This window comes from Danio rerio, chromosome 11 (assembly GCF_049306965.1).
Source record: "Danio rerio strain Tuebingen ecotype United States chromosome 11, GRCz12tu, whole genome shotgun sequence".
NCBI classification, from domain to species: domain Eukaryota; kingdom Metazoa; phylum Chordata; class Actinopteri; order Cypriniformes; family Danionidae; genus Danio; species Danio rerio.
This window is the reverse complement of record NC_133186.1, coordinates 5,713,516-5,728,645: the sequence shown is the minus strand read 5'-3', so window position 1 is coordinate 5,728,645 and position 15,130 is coordinate 5,713,516. Positions and strand designations below refer to the sequence as shown.

At 38.2% G+C, this 15,130-nt stretch overlaps 1 protein-coding gene across 1 annotated transcript in view; it reads right to left on the bottom strand.

Annotated features, from left to right (window-relative positions):
* Positions 1 to 15,130, bottom strand: part of si:ch73-40i7.2 — a 32,245-nt gene continuing 17,115 nt past the window's right edge. The window contains exons 9-16 of the mRNA XM_073916283.1: positions 10,291 to 10,432; positions 10,182 to 10,198; positions 5,204 to 5,255; positions 3,365 to 3,419; positions 1,676 to 1,838; positions 1,519 to 1,552; positions 1,390 to 1,427; positions 1 to 1,254 (exon numbers count right to left, since the gene is read on the bottom strand). Coding sequence (XP_073772384.1) covers positions 1,229 to 1,254; positions 1,390 to 1,427; positions 1,519 to 1,552; positions 1,676 to 1,838; positions 3,365 to 3,419; positions 5,204 to 5,255; positions 10,182 to 10,198; positions 10,291 to 10,432 — 527 coding nt within the window. The 3' untranslated portion in view covers positions 1 to 1,228. The remainder of the gene's footprint in view (positions 1,255 to 1,389; positions 1,428 to 1,518; positions 1,553 to 1,675; positions 1,839 to 3,364; positions 3,420 to 5,203; positions 5,256 to 10,181; positions 10,199 to 10,290; positions 10,433 to 15,130) is intronic.

Below are 15,130 nucleotides of genomic sequence, written 5' to 3'. Positions count from 1 at the left end.
TAAAACGAAAAATATGAAGAAAGCTTTATTCCAAGTGAACAGTGCTGTGCTTCAGTCTTTATACTTCTCTAAAAACATCTGAGATGATTTGACAGATCCCGGAAAAATGTTTAATGGCTAATTTGGTTCATTCATTCATTCATTCCTTCCCTCCTTCCTTCCTTCATTCAATCCTTCCTTCCTTGACTCCTTCCGTCATTCATTCATTCCCTTCTTCCTTCCTTCATTCATTCATTCCTTCCTTCCTTGACTCCTTCCTTCATTCATTCATTCCCTTCTTCCTTCATTCAATCCTTCCTTACTTGATTCCTTCCTTCATTCATTCATTCCTTCCTTCCTTGACTCCTTCCTTCATTCATTCATTCCCTTCTTCCTTCATTCAATCCTTCCTTACTTGATTCCTTCCTTCATTCATTCATTCCCTTCTTCTTTCCTTCATTCATTAATTCCTTTCCTCCTTCATTCATTCAATCCTTCCTTCCTTGATTCCTTCCTTCATTCATTCATTCCCTTCTTCCTTCCTTCATTCATTAATTACTTCCCTCCTTCCTTCATTCATTCATTCCTTCCCTCCTTCCTTCATTCATTCCCTTCTTCCTTCCTTCCTTCCTTCATTCATTCCTTCCTTCCCTCCTTCCTTCATTCATTCCTTTCTTCATTCCTTCCTTCATTCATTCCTTCCCTGCTTCCTTCATTCCTTCCCTGCTTCCTTCCCTTCTTCCTTCCTTCATTCATTCCTTCCTTCGTTCATTTATTCCTTCCCTCCTTCCTTCGATCGTTTGTTTGTTAATTTGTTCATTCAATATTCAATCATCCAGCTAACAGAGTAATCTACATGTAGAACAAACCCCAGTATGAAGAATTGTTTCTGGTTGTTAAAAATGAGAGTGAGAGAGAGAGAGAGAGAGAGAGAGAGAGAGAGAGAGAGAGAGAGAGAGAGAGAGAGAGAGAGAGAGAGAGAGAGAGAGAGAGAGAAGAGAGAGAGATCTAGCGGTATGCAAGCATCTCCATCATAATTACAAAAATGTCAGACTTTTTTTTTTCTTCTGTTTTTCAATAGTAATAATAATAATTATAATGTTCCACATAATTTGTTTATACAATGTAAAACGCTTTGAGCTTTAGTATCACTCAGCCATTCACAACAGAAAAAGATTTTCAGCATCTCTTTACTTTCTCAGGTAAAAACACTTTTGCATGGAGGATGAGAGCATCTTCAGCGAGCAGGTCAGCTGTCGTCATTGTCATATATATCTGCAAACAAACAAAAACACAAACAATACATAAATCATAAAGATATCGCATTTAGTTGCTAATGTATAATGCAAAATAAAATGTTCCCACGTATTGAACAAAAGCTGGCATAATAATAGTGGAAAAATGATCAACCTGAAGAAATTTCAATGTCATCGTAAACATCACTCTCCCTTTAAAACAGGAAACAAAACAAAGGATTAGACAAAAAACAAATAATAAAACTATTAAATTATTCAAATGAATGAATTTAGTTATACACACTCAGGTAAAAGGTAATCCAGGGGTACATATCCATCTGTGGAAAGAGAAACAGAATATTTCATACCTCTATGCGACCAAATCAGACATTTCTCTCTCAGCGTTATCAATTTTTAATTCAATAGCATAACTCATCCAGCAGGTGGTGTGTTTGACTCACATTTGCCATCATTATTTCGGCACAGAACTTGTTTCTTGCTGGTCTCCTGTAGAACCTCCAGAATCTCTCCACGGACCACTGGTAGGTCATTGCTCCCGCGCTTCTTCAACATTGCATTGGGATCCACCGTCATGGTGTACAAAACTCGAATAGGCCCCTCTAACTGTTGAATACATTACAAACATTTATATTTTATTGGAGTTAAGAAACCCCGGAGGGCTTGACAATGATCAAAGCAAATGCAGGCCTGTAGCCAGCCTGGTGAAAGGGGTACTGCTGAAAATTCCAGCTTAGGCTGGTTGGCTGGTTTTAGCTGGTTGACCAGCCTGGTTTTAGAGGGGTTTTGGCCATTTCCAGGCTGGTTTACAGGTTATTCCCATCCTGGTCTTAGCTGGTCAGGCTGGAAAATTACCAGCTAAACCCACCTTGAACAGCCTGGTTTAAACTGTACATAGCTGGTTTTGGCTGGACTCCCAGCCTGGCTAGGCTGGTCAAGCTGGTTTTAGCTGGTCATCTCCCAGCCTGATTAGCTAAGACCAGACTGGAAATGGCTGGAAACCAACCTGGAAGTGGCCAAAACCCCTCTATAACCAGGCTGGTCAACCAGCTAAAACCAGCCAACCAGCCTAGGCTGGTTTAAGCTGGATTTTTCTGTAGGGCCGTGGTTCTTTTTTTCTCAAAAAATGGGCCTTTTTGCAGTTATACGCTTAAGCTTCAATTTAACTATGAGATTTAAATACTGCATTTTAGTGACTTTTTTTTTTTTTTTTTGCGGGATTAGCTCGTCAGATGTCATCATAATCCCACTTTTTGATGTACCAAAATTGTTTACTAAAAATTTGCAATAAGGAATAATTAAAACAAGTCTAGTTTTTAAAATAAAAATTTATTGCATTTATCATTAGGAAAAAATAGGAATCTGTTCAAGTTTTAAAGTTAAAAAAATGTAGTCTACTGTCATTTTTTAGACGTAAAACAAACTGGTCAAAATTTGGCCATTTTAATAAGAAATTGTAATTGAATAATTGTAATAATAAATAAATATATTATTAAATAATAATAATAACAACCACAATAACAATATGCGGTTCAATCTGCTGTGGCGACCCCAGTTTAATAAAGGGACTAAGCCAAAAAAATTAATGAATACAAAAAAATTTAAAATAAATAAATAATAAAAATACAACAATAATGAATTCTTCTGAATTTTTCCCGCCTCTTTGGTAAAAAAAAAAGTACATTTGAAAATTCCTGGATATTAACAACAGCCAAAAAATATTCAAATTAATGTAATATGGTCCGCTTGTGGTGCTTCACACCTTTTTATTGCTCATTTTTATTTCAGAAATAAGGTCTAAGATTTAGAATAGAAGTGACCAGTAAAATGTTTTCTCTGTTTAAAAACAATACAGTAGCGAAACAAGACTTTCCCTACTGTCAATGGGATTCGAATCACTGGCCAGAGTTATTTAAAACAACACTTTATTACAATATATATTAAATATAAATTATTTAATTAATTAATTTAATTAAATATATTATATTAATTATACAAAAAATATTATAAAATGTTAAATTACATAAAATAATTAAAAGGACAAATTCTGGACCTTTTGGCCATGGGACCCCCCACCTGGCTATGGGCATGAAACGTGTGAAATAAAAACAGACACAAGTAAACAGATGCACCTTAAACTTCTTTCGAATATTTTTCTCTTCCTTCTTGGTCAATTTCGGATCGTGGCTGCAAACAAAACGTGTTTAAATTAGTAACACAATCATGTTCTGAAGTCAAAAGGCATGTAATGATGTTTCTTTATATAATTAATGATAAAAATAAATCATACTTGATCAGTAATAAAAAAACACACATGGTCTATTAGAGGAAATAACTATGATAGTTTTCAGCAGTTATCTATAAACATACGAGTCAAAATAAGTTTGTGATTTGTTTATAGCACAGTAAGTTGAAGAGAGAAACAACAATGTGATATTAGTACACTTGAGCTAATCGTGTATCTGCTTCATGTTTCACAAGTTCTGTATTTGCCAAGGTTTAACAATTAATCCTGCGTATTCACACATTTGCATTCCTAATCCCCAGATAACTTTTTTTTTATGTGAGTGTGTCACTGTGAACCTGAATGTAAATTGTTTTCATAACCCGACTCATCCTTATGGTACATTCTACAAGAAACGTACATTATCTGTCCCTGAAATAAAAACATAAATACAGTGAATAAAAAGTATTTCATCCCAAAAATGGTTGATTTTTTTCTTTATTAAAAACACTTTACAAATGTAAAAACCTTGTCCTCAGTCCAATTGAACCTACAGCTTTAATAGTTTTTGTTATGCTAAAAACTGTTATTTAGGGAAAAAAACAAACTTCCGAAATAGCATGTTTTAAGTTGTTATTATTCACATCAGTTGATTAAAAACATGAAATTATAAGTAAATTCCACAAATAAATAATATTGTGCCCATGTTTCTGTCAGTCCTGTCACATTTGCATTAACGTTAACATAAAATGCATGCAATACACATTTAAGGCCGTGGCTCAGTAGATAGGACATCATTTGATGGAGGAGAAGCTGACTGATCAAAGATGCATTCTAGCATTGAATTGTATGTGTTTATGTTTGTTTGTGTAATTTTTTTGAGGACATCAAGCTTAAAGGTCAATGACTTTCACTTAAAAAAAGTGAAAATGCACGTTTCTGGTATAATGTCCCCTATATATAATATATAGTTGAAGTAAGAATAATTAGCCCTCGTTTGAATGTTTTTTTTTCCCAAATGATGTTTAATAGAGCAAGCTAATTTTCACAGTAAGTCTGATAATGTTTTTTCTTCTTGATAAAGTCTTATTTGTTTTATTTCAGCTAAAATAAAAGCAGTTTAAAAAATTTTAAACAACATTTTAAGGACAAATTTATTAGCCCCTTTAAGCTATATTTTTTTCTCTACTGTCTACAGAACAAACTATAGTTATACAATAACTTGCTTAATTACGTTGATGTTTAGGTTGCGTTGGAAAGTGACCAAAATCCAATGTCTGATAGATGTCACAGTGGTAATGTCCAAACAGCGTTAAGGTGTAACATGATTAGACGTTGATATTTGGTTGATTTTAGGTTAGACGTTGAACATTGATGTCGGCCTGACATTAAGTTCTGATGTCAACTCGATTTTTATTTTCAAACAAAATCCAACGTCCCCATGACGTTGGAGTCCAACATCAGTTTGACATCATGTTGACGCCGTGTGCCTGCAGGGAAATTTAGGCTGTGCATTCTGCATCCTAATTCACATCAAATTTTCAAAAACCCAGGCTATTATTATTATCTTTACTCTAATCATTTGTATTTTGTAGTTTTTGAATGATTGACATTTAATGTACGTAAGAGTACAACCCACTAAACAGGCTGTACATGTCTTTTCTCAGCCTCATTTCCAGATGTGTAAAGTGATGGTCTAAAACTGAGGTCTATTTGTTAAGAAAATGATAATAAAGAGAATAGAAACCTGATCTCTGGAGGGGGAGGAGGAAAGTCATGGTCCACGTCATCATATACATCTGAGAACAGCAGAACCCAAAACATGTCAATGCAGTGCAGAAAAGTCAAGATATATCCAGCTGCAGGCCTGCGGACCCACTCATTTCAGGCCACTACATCCAGGCCGAAGAGCATCATATATAGGTAATAGGCCCATCCGGAATCTGTGCTCGCAGAATTTCGCATATTTTTAGGCCATTAATAATTCTGTTTATTTACTTGAGTAAATGCGTGTAAATCTATATTTATTCCGTTTTTTTAAATTCATTTCAGTAATATTATTGACTAATGTGAAAATGTTCATCTGATTGATGTACAGTGCAGTGTGTACAGTAATATTTTCTGTCTTTTACTAGATATATTATTTGACAAACTTGCTTTATTTACCAAATAAAGTGGATCTAATTGGATTTGCATTTTAAACATTAAATAAAAGTTAAAAAGATAGTATTTTTTATTTCATATATTAAGGTTTTAGTTATGATACTCCCAAAATAATACCCCAGAAATCCGCAGACATGTACCAAAATTCTTCGCAGAATTAGCAAAAAACGTCCGCAGATTCTGTCTGGCCCTAGTAATATTAGTCGCTGTTGTGTATCATTAAATGCATGCTTTTTGTACAGTATTACTAACAATACACACAATACTACAAATATATCTTTTGATTTTTTATTGATGTTCATTTTGATCATCCGTAACATATTTGACTGTAGGTTATGAGATAATTACTTTGTGTTTGTTCAACCAACTCCCTTGTGTTTAACTAGATTGCTGGTGATAGTGATTGTGGTTTACTACCCCTTACTGTCACAATCACCAGCAATCAAGTCTATACAGATCACTGGAGAACTACAAATCTATCACCAAAAAAACTACAAATCCTGTCATGCACCTCACACACCTGTTCCGGTTCTCCTTTGATGCCACACACGGCCGGGAGCTGCTCAAGGACTGATTACAGTGACTATATATACTGCACTGTTTGACACACTTTGCTGAGTCTTGTTTGATTTATACTTTGTTAGGTTTAGGACCGGGGTTACAATGTGACCTGCTCACCTAATGCTTGCATTTGTAATATTTAAATTATCTGCTAATTAAGATCCTCATGTGGAACTCTGAATCTGCGTCTCATTTTGGAGTCTGCTACTGTAAACCGGAGGTCGCATTTTGGTCACGGATGCATGCTTTTAGAGTCTTTCTGACTGACTGAATGAAATACGCTGTTTTCCACCAAGGCAAGCCAGGCTGCTGAAATATAATTGGCTAAACTGGCAGTGGGCGGGCCAAAAGAACCAAAGCAAACACGTTCCGGCACATAACGCACATTTTCAAAGCAGCATATCTGACTTCAGCAAATAAAGTATGTTCAATTAGCATGTTTCCTAAATATCTGCAAACATATAATAGTATATATATATTTTTTGCTTTAGAAGAGTCAAAAACGTACATACAGCACCTTTAATTTGTGTATAACCTGCTCTTCCACAAACCAAACACTCTGCCCTTTCTAAAAGTACCAAACTTTATATTTGTTTTTTTCCACCTCTTCATTTACAGACTACAGGTGCACGATGCATCTCTGTTGTTAATCACTGCTATATTATATTAATTTACCAAACAAATTAGATTTTTAATGATTAATGACTGGTCAGAAACAGAATGAAAGTAAATAAATAATTAATTAAAACAAACATCTCAATTGGTCTGTGGCATTGCTGTGAGTGTTGGATTTGTGATGTTATACCCAATTCATAGTCCATAACGTGCTCTCACATGTTTATTTTTACATTTTGGGAGAAGTAAAATTTGCATACAGCATTCAAAAATCCTGTGTGTGGTTTTAAAAGCCAGATGCATATCATTTAGATTAGGCCAGTTCCGTTTTGTCTGGAGTGCGTTTTAGAGCACCTCGTGGAGTGATGAGTGATTAGATTTACAGTTGAAGTCAGAATTATTAGCCCCCTTTTAATTTTTTATTCTTTTTTAAATATTTCCCAAATGATGTTTAACAGAGCAAGGAAATTTTCACAGTATGTCTGATAATATTTGTTCTTCTGGAGAAAGTCTTATTTGTTTTATTTCGGCTAGAACAAAAGCAGTTTTTAATTTTTTATTAGCCCCTTTAAGCTATTTTTTTTCTTGATAGTCTACAGAACAAACCATTGATATACAATAACTTGCCTAATTACCCTAACCTGCCTAGTTCACTTTATTAGCCTAATTAAGCCTTTAAATGTCACTTTAAGCTGTATAGAAGTGTCTTGAAAAATATCAAGTAAAATATTATTTACTGTCATCATGACAAAGATGAAATAAACAGTTATTAGAAATAGGTTTCTAAAACTATTATGCTAAGAAATGTGCTGAAACAATCTTCCCTCCATTAAACAGAAATTGGGGAAAAAAATAAACAGGGGCGCTAATACGTCAGGGGGGCTAATAATTCTGACTTCAACTGTATATCCGTCTTGAATGCAATTCGGAGGGCATTTACACTTGTCCTTTTCATGATCAGCTAGCTATGCAATCAGAAAAAAACTAATTAAGTGACCACTGACCAGGTTTAAACAAGAGCCATAAGCTGCGTCTGAAATCGCATGCTTTCATACTAGACAGTATGCGAGCTGAGAAGTATTTCTGAATTATGTAATTTGGAAAACAGTATGCGAGAAGTACCGGGATGACCTTCCGGCGAGATTCTGAAGTGCACATCCAATTGATGCAACACTATCCCATGATGCACCTCAAAAGAATTCAAGAAAAGGAGTGAAGCGACGCAACTGACATGGGTAGGTCATGTGATGACGACAAAATGGTGATGTAGCACGCCCAAGTTCCATTCATACTACTGACATCTATACTGTATAGAACGTAATTTTCTAGCAGCAGAGTAGCAGGTTTTATAGGGTTATCAAAATGCGGACAATTCGGTATCGGTTCAGTAATAATCATAACCGGTTATTATGTACTGACGTCATTTATCTCCTATGCGCTCTGTCGCGAGGGAGGTGAGCGTGGGTATTTACAACACTCAGGAGCTAACTCAGGGCCGACCCGTGGCATAGGCAGTATAGGCAAATGCTAAGGGCGCTGTACATCCAAGGGGGCGCCAGAAATGAGCGCGGTCAAGTTGCTTTTGTTTTCGATATTCCTGACACATTCAGTTATAGACGGCAATAACTCAAGCTCCAGAATCTTTTGCTCTCAGCAGTCACACTTTTTTAATTAATTTATTTATTTACTTGACCACAGCCTTTTTATTCATTATTTTACCGCAGCTCTACTCTTTTTATCTTTTTTCTCGCAGCTCAGTGAGCAAGTTGCAGCCTGCAGGTTAATGATGATATAACATCGATGAGACGTAACACCGAACAGCAATTGTGGTTCAGTGGATAGCACGTTAATTTACGATACGGCAGACCTGGGTTCGATCCTCGTCTGAGTAATTTTTTCCATTTTTATTGTTGAGACATATAATACTGTTTGGGTTGTTGAACATTTTAAGTTCTAAAGCAGCTGTTTTCTCAAAAAAAGACGTGATAGTGTCATTAGAAACTGATTTGGAAATGACCTTATTTTAATATAGTCAGTCGTGAACTGAGGTGGGCCGGTCTGAGGCTTGAAACTCCAGGGCTGAAAAGGAGTCCCACTACGGCCCTGCCTCTTACCCTAAAAAGATCTAAAGTGTGTTTCCAACAAAAAGACAAAGCTGGTTATGTTACACAGCTGACTTTTTCTTTTTTTTGCTCGACATTACGACCACTGCTCCGTTTAGGCCCTTGCAATATGCGTTTAGCCGGGAAAGCTCGCGCTTAGCGGAGCTCTCAGTAAGGGACCGTCGGAAAAGTACTTCATTTTCTTCATTTTTTTTTTTTTGTGTGTGTGTGTTTGTGTTTGTTTGGTGCTGTCTATGTTTGTGTATGTGTGTGAATGGGAGACAGTGTGGTGCTGTGTGTGTGTGTGTTTATATTGTTATAGCCTCCTCCCAAAATATAACACTGTGTATGGAAAGCATCGTCAATGCACCGTGATGCACCGAGAAATCGAATTGAACCGAATCGAAGGCATGATAATCGTAACTGAACCGAACCGTGAGACCAGTATAGGTTCACACCACTAATGTTTAAATTCAAATGCAGTACCTACTAAGTAGTAGGCGATTACGAATGCAGTCTATGAGAGAATTGTGACAACGGAAGTTCAAAATGTTCAGTAGTCATGTGTTTTATGTAGACTCAAACAGTTCCAGGAAGTGCTTCACGGTTAATTCAAATAATTAAAGATAACTATCTTAGTTTTAGAAACATTGTCCCTTTCAAAAGTGCAAAACCAGCCAACTCTTAAGTAATTTAGGCTGTGTCCCATTTTATCTAGTGAATGAGGGAAACTTACAGTACATGAACATACCCTCGATCCCTAAATTTTGACAGGGAGTGAGTCGGCTTAATATGTTGACTACAGCACTTATATGTCCTAGAATTCATCACAATTGTGATGTCACAACACTGCACTTTCCAGATGCTCAACGGCTTAGGGCAGGCATGTCCAAACTCGGTCTTACAGGGTTGGTATACTGCAAAGTTTAGTTCCAACCCCAATCAGATAGACCTGGGATAGCTAATCAAGTTCTTACTAGGCTTTCTAGAAACATCCGTGCAGGTGTGTTGAGGCAAGTTGGAGCTAAAATCTGCAAGACACCAGCCCTGCAGGACAGAGTTTGGACATCCCTGGCTTAGGGCATTCCATTTAACCCCATTCAGATGTTCTGCCTGAACATGGACACTATCGTGGTGTAATCAATGGTGTACATCCGAAGATGAAATAAAGTTAGAGCATAAAAATATAGCGTGGTATAAAGCGTGTGGGTCCGCGGGTCTGCAGCTGGACATATTAGAGAAGTCTTATCTCTGAATGTAGAAGTCGGTGTGTTGTGTACCTACCATCACTGTAAAAACTGCTGTAAAGAGAAAAAACACAATATGAGCACAAACCTTTCAGTCATTTGAAAGCAGCCACTGTTTTACCCCAACAGGAGGCTCAGAGTCTCACCTGTCCATGGGGTCATTGGAGCTGCTGTCATCATTGACCGGCAGACCTAAAGGAGGGCTGAAGGGAGGTGCAGCTTGACCACGGATTTTCCTCTTCACTTCCTCATAATCCACATCAACACAGGAGTTACTGATGTAGCCGACTGCAACAGAAAACACATACAGCTAGCTTTATGACTTTTTATAGTAACAGTCCAGATAGCATATGAACGTGGGCCACTTTAGAGAGTTTTGCAGCACTGGTGGTCTTCCTTCGGCCCTGACAAAATGAATGTGAGCCTGAAGTGGCCCACCTGTACAATGGCAAAGGGGGGCTTAAGATTCAAATTCATATATGGGCCATCTAAGGCAAAGATTTGTCACTTAAGGCAAATTTTAATCTGAATGTGAGCCTAATGTGGCCCATCTGGAAAATGATAAATTTGGCCCAAATGATGGAGAAAAGTGGGCCACAGATGGCAAACATGTGGCATAGTCATTTAAGAGTAATCTGGGTCTAAACCTAAAGTGGCTCACGTGTGTAATAGCAAATGTGGCCCAGTTATCTTAAGACATATGTGTGGGCCACTTTTGGCAAATATTTAGCACAGTAAGCTCTGGCTAATGCCGCTGTGAGCCTAATGTGCCCCAAAGAAAATATGGCAAATGTGGCCCAGTTATCCTAAGACATATGTGAGCCACTTTTGGCAAATATTTAGCGCAGTAAGCTCTGGCTAATCCAGCCGTTAGCCTATAGTGGCCAAGAGAAGATATGGAAAATGTGGCGCAGCTATCCTAAAACATATGTGGGCCACTTTTGGCAAATATTCAACACAGTTAGCTCTGGCTAATGTGGCTGTGAGCCTAAAGCGGCCTAGAGAAGATATGGCGAATGTGGCCCAGTTATCTTAAAGCGTATGTGGACCACATAGACCACGGGTGGGCAAACTCAGTCCTGGAGGCCCTGGCTGTTTCTCCATTCCAAGAACTCAGAGAACGGACTTGTGTTCTTGTGGAGACCGGTCTTGCCAGGTGTCCTCGGAAGAACGAACTCAGGAGACCGCTAGGGCAGAGAACGCGTCCTTTGAGAATTGAGATGCTGTGTTCTTCCTGATCACATGACCTTCACGTGTTTTAAATGGTAAATTATTTAAACATTAAAGCCTTCATACGATTTATTGTTTTTCCTCTTTTCAAAATATATACTTTGCATAAAAACATTATAAATATATGTGGCACAATATAAATAAAACAGACTTTAATACGAATTTCAGCAAACAAACACCCTTAATGTGTTTATTCCTTTATTAAGATGTCCATGGTAATGTTTACTTTCACCGTCTCATTTAGGGAAACTCCTGAGGTAAATAGTTCATATCTATGAACTTTAATAATAAATCTAGATAAAATGCAGCGCTTCCCACCTCCAGTCGCAATGACTTCCGGGATTTCCAGAGCGAGTTCGGTGCTCAAGTCTGCATCGGTGCGTCCTCGATATCAAGATCACATCCGGGAAGTTTCACGCGTCCTCCGTACTTGCGGTATTTTCTTGTGTATTGGAACTGAACTTAAGCAGCTGATGATGACATTTCACGAGAACACGAGGACGCAAGACCGCTGAAGAACACATATTGAGAAACAGCCCTTTTGTCCTGCACAGTTTAGCTCCAACTCTAATCACACACACCTGCGTATAGATTTCCAGTGATCTTGAAGACACTGATTAGCACATTCAGGTGTGTTTAATTAGTGTTGTAACTAAACTATGCAGGACACCAGCCCTCCAGGACCGAGTTTGCCCACCCCTGACATAGACTAAAGACACCATCATGGAGAAAAGCGTTTGCTTTAGTTAGCCCACAGCCCTGAACCTCTTAATATAAATGTTCTTTTGGGCTGCTGTAACATTTAAGAACTTTGCCTGAAAAGTTTATTCATTACAGCAAACAAGCCAAGTACAAAATAAAAACAATAAACTTAAGTGAGACACAACCTGTGATGAAGTAATATAATTCACTGACGTTAACCAAAGTTTAATCCATTACTAAAAGTAACGTAATAACATGCTCGCACATGCCACAGAATTATGAAGCTGTATAAGCTAAAAAATCACAGAGACATCAATAATCAGCTTCTGAACGTCAACAACGGTGATGATTAATAAAATGAACAAAACTCACAAACATCACAAACAGGAGACTAAATGTGAAAATCAACAATGTCAACATAAACAGCAGAATCAAAATCAAATAACTAAAACTGAGGCATCAATAAGCTATAGAACGTATTCATACTGCAATGCATGCTGAGATTTTTGTACTTTGCTACACCAAGCAAGTGTGAGGTATAGGCCAGATCTAGGTCAGAATAGGTTCAGTTCTGGTTCATTTGGTTGAATTCTGGCTAATATGTGATATTGCTATGGCTTATTTGTGGCCCAGATCTGACAAACAGGATTGGACCGCCCTAGAGCCATCATTCCATGCGGTATGTGGGCCAGATGTAAGTGTCTGGTGTGGGCCAGATTTGAGCCACATGAATTTTGCTAGCTGGGAGGCCCCCCTGAATTAGTACCCCCCCCCCCCCCCCCTTTTTTTTTTTCCCCTAATTTCTATTTAACAGAGAGAAGATTTCTTCAACACATTTCTAAACATAATAGTTTTATTAACTCATCTCTAATAACGGCGAGGCAGTAGCGCAGTAGGTAGTGCTGTCGCCTCGCAGCAAGAAGGTCGCTGGTTTGAACCTCGGCTAGGTTGGCGTTTCTGTGTGGAGTATGCATGTTCTCCCTGCCTTCGCGTGGGTTTCCTCCGGGTGCTCTGGTGAAATGGGTAGGCTAAATTTTCCGTAGTGTATGTGTGTGTGGATGTTTTCCAGAGATGGGATGCGGCTGTAAGGGCATCCGCTGCATAAAAAAACTTGCTGGATAGGTTGGTGGTTCATTCTGGTGTGGCGACCCCGGATTAATAAAGGGACAAAGCCAACAAGAAAATGAATGAATGAATTTCTAATAACTGATTTATTTGATCTTTGTCATGATGACAGTAAAAAATATTTGACTATATATTTTTCAAGACACTTCTATACAGCTTACAGTGACATTTAAAGGCTTAATTAGGTTAACTAGGCAGGTTAGGGTAATTAGGCAGGTTATTGTATAACAATGGTTTGTTCATTTTAAAAGCTATCAGGTACAAAAAAATGTATGATTTGTGACCTTAACTTTGATTAATTTTATTGAAATATTTTTATTTTTATCATTCAGTTCCTGTACTTGAATACTGTTTAGACTCTGAAAACGATAAAACACTTCATTTCAACTGTATTTTTTCTTGATTTTATTTATAGATAGTTATGCATGAAAATGCTCACAACACATGCAAATACGAGCGGCAAATGCGGATTTCACCATTTCCGGATGCAAAAGCTCAGGTAAAAATGTTACTTAAAAACGTATTTCAATCGTTCGCACTGTAGTCTACACGTGAATCCAGCTGCATAGCGGGGAAATGAAAACAAAACCTTCGTTGCAGCACATTTATAAACACAACACTGACGACCAGTGTCTCTAAACCAGGGGTCTCAAACTCAATTTACCTGGGGGCCGCAGGAGGCAAAGTCTGGGTGAGGCTGGGCCGCATAAGGGATTTCACAAAAAAAAGTCCTCAAATGTCATTATTAACAGTTTTAATTATTTCTTCTGAACATGAAGTGTCCTGAACATTAATAGAACATTGAGTGAAGATTATGAACAGTTCTTCTGAACATGGCATCTTTTGCCTACTTCTTGCTGCCAGAGACTTGACAGCGCTTCTTCTGACAAATCTGAACCACATTTGGCTTTAGAGTGGAAGCAGTTGAGACCCTCAGTATGGCTTGAAGATGATCATCATTAAGTCTAGACCTGTACTTTGACTTATTGAAGTCCTAGGGAAAAAAGTGGGGGAACTCACTCAAAACTTCTATTCCCTCACCTAAAAAAAGGCGTATATATGTATAAATAAAACACCCCCACCCCACTCCAGTCACATCAGTCTGTACCAGTCTGTATCTACCTATAATATCAACACAATCTCACGGCAATTCGTAACTTTTTCATTTAGTGGCTAATTCGTATGAATTCGTACGATCTAATTCGTGAGATCAGACTGATAATATATATAAGATGCAGGGCAGGCACGTGCACACATAGGGCTCAACCTGTGCAGAGCACATGCCCTTTTTAGTCTTGCATAGAAAGTGCCCTTCCAAAATGATCAAAAGTGCCCCCGCGACGCGACACACCCTCGGTCCCGCCCTTTAGTAGGCGCGCGATAACACCGCTCTTGAGTACGAGCGCGACAACACAGCTGATCAGAACGCGCGCGACAACGCGCATTGAGTGACAAGCGCGCTGTGTACGGATAGAATCAGCGGAGCGGGGAGCGCTCTCTCTCCCCGCTCCACTGATTCTGTCAGAGTACAGCGGTCAGCGCGGGCCACAAAATATTGCACTGAGGGCCGCAAATGGCCCGCGGGCCGCGAGTTTGAGACCCCTGTTCTAAACAATTCTTCTTTCACTTGTTTTGGCAACACAACGTGTCGTCTCTCTGCCATCTGAACACTGTATCGGGTAAAAAGTCTTCGAAGCTATCATGCATATTAATGAAGTTGCAACTCATTCACAATAGAGCGCTACATGGTTTTAACCAAGTCTTTCTCATGGTTTAATGCTGCACACTCACGCGTCACGTTGTACTTGCGAGTACAGACAGCCACTTTCCACGCTGAAATACACACAAGGATCTAGTCGGCGTGACCCAGCTTCAAAAATTCGCAATAACGCAAAAACAAGCAATTTTCACTTTTTAGAAAAATATATG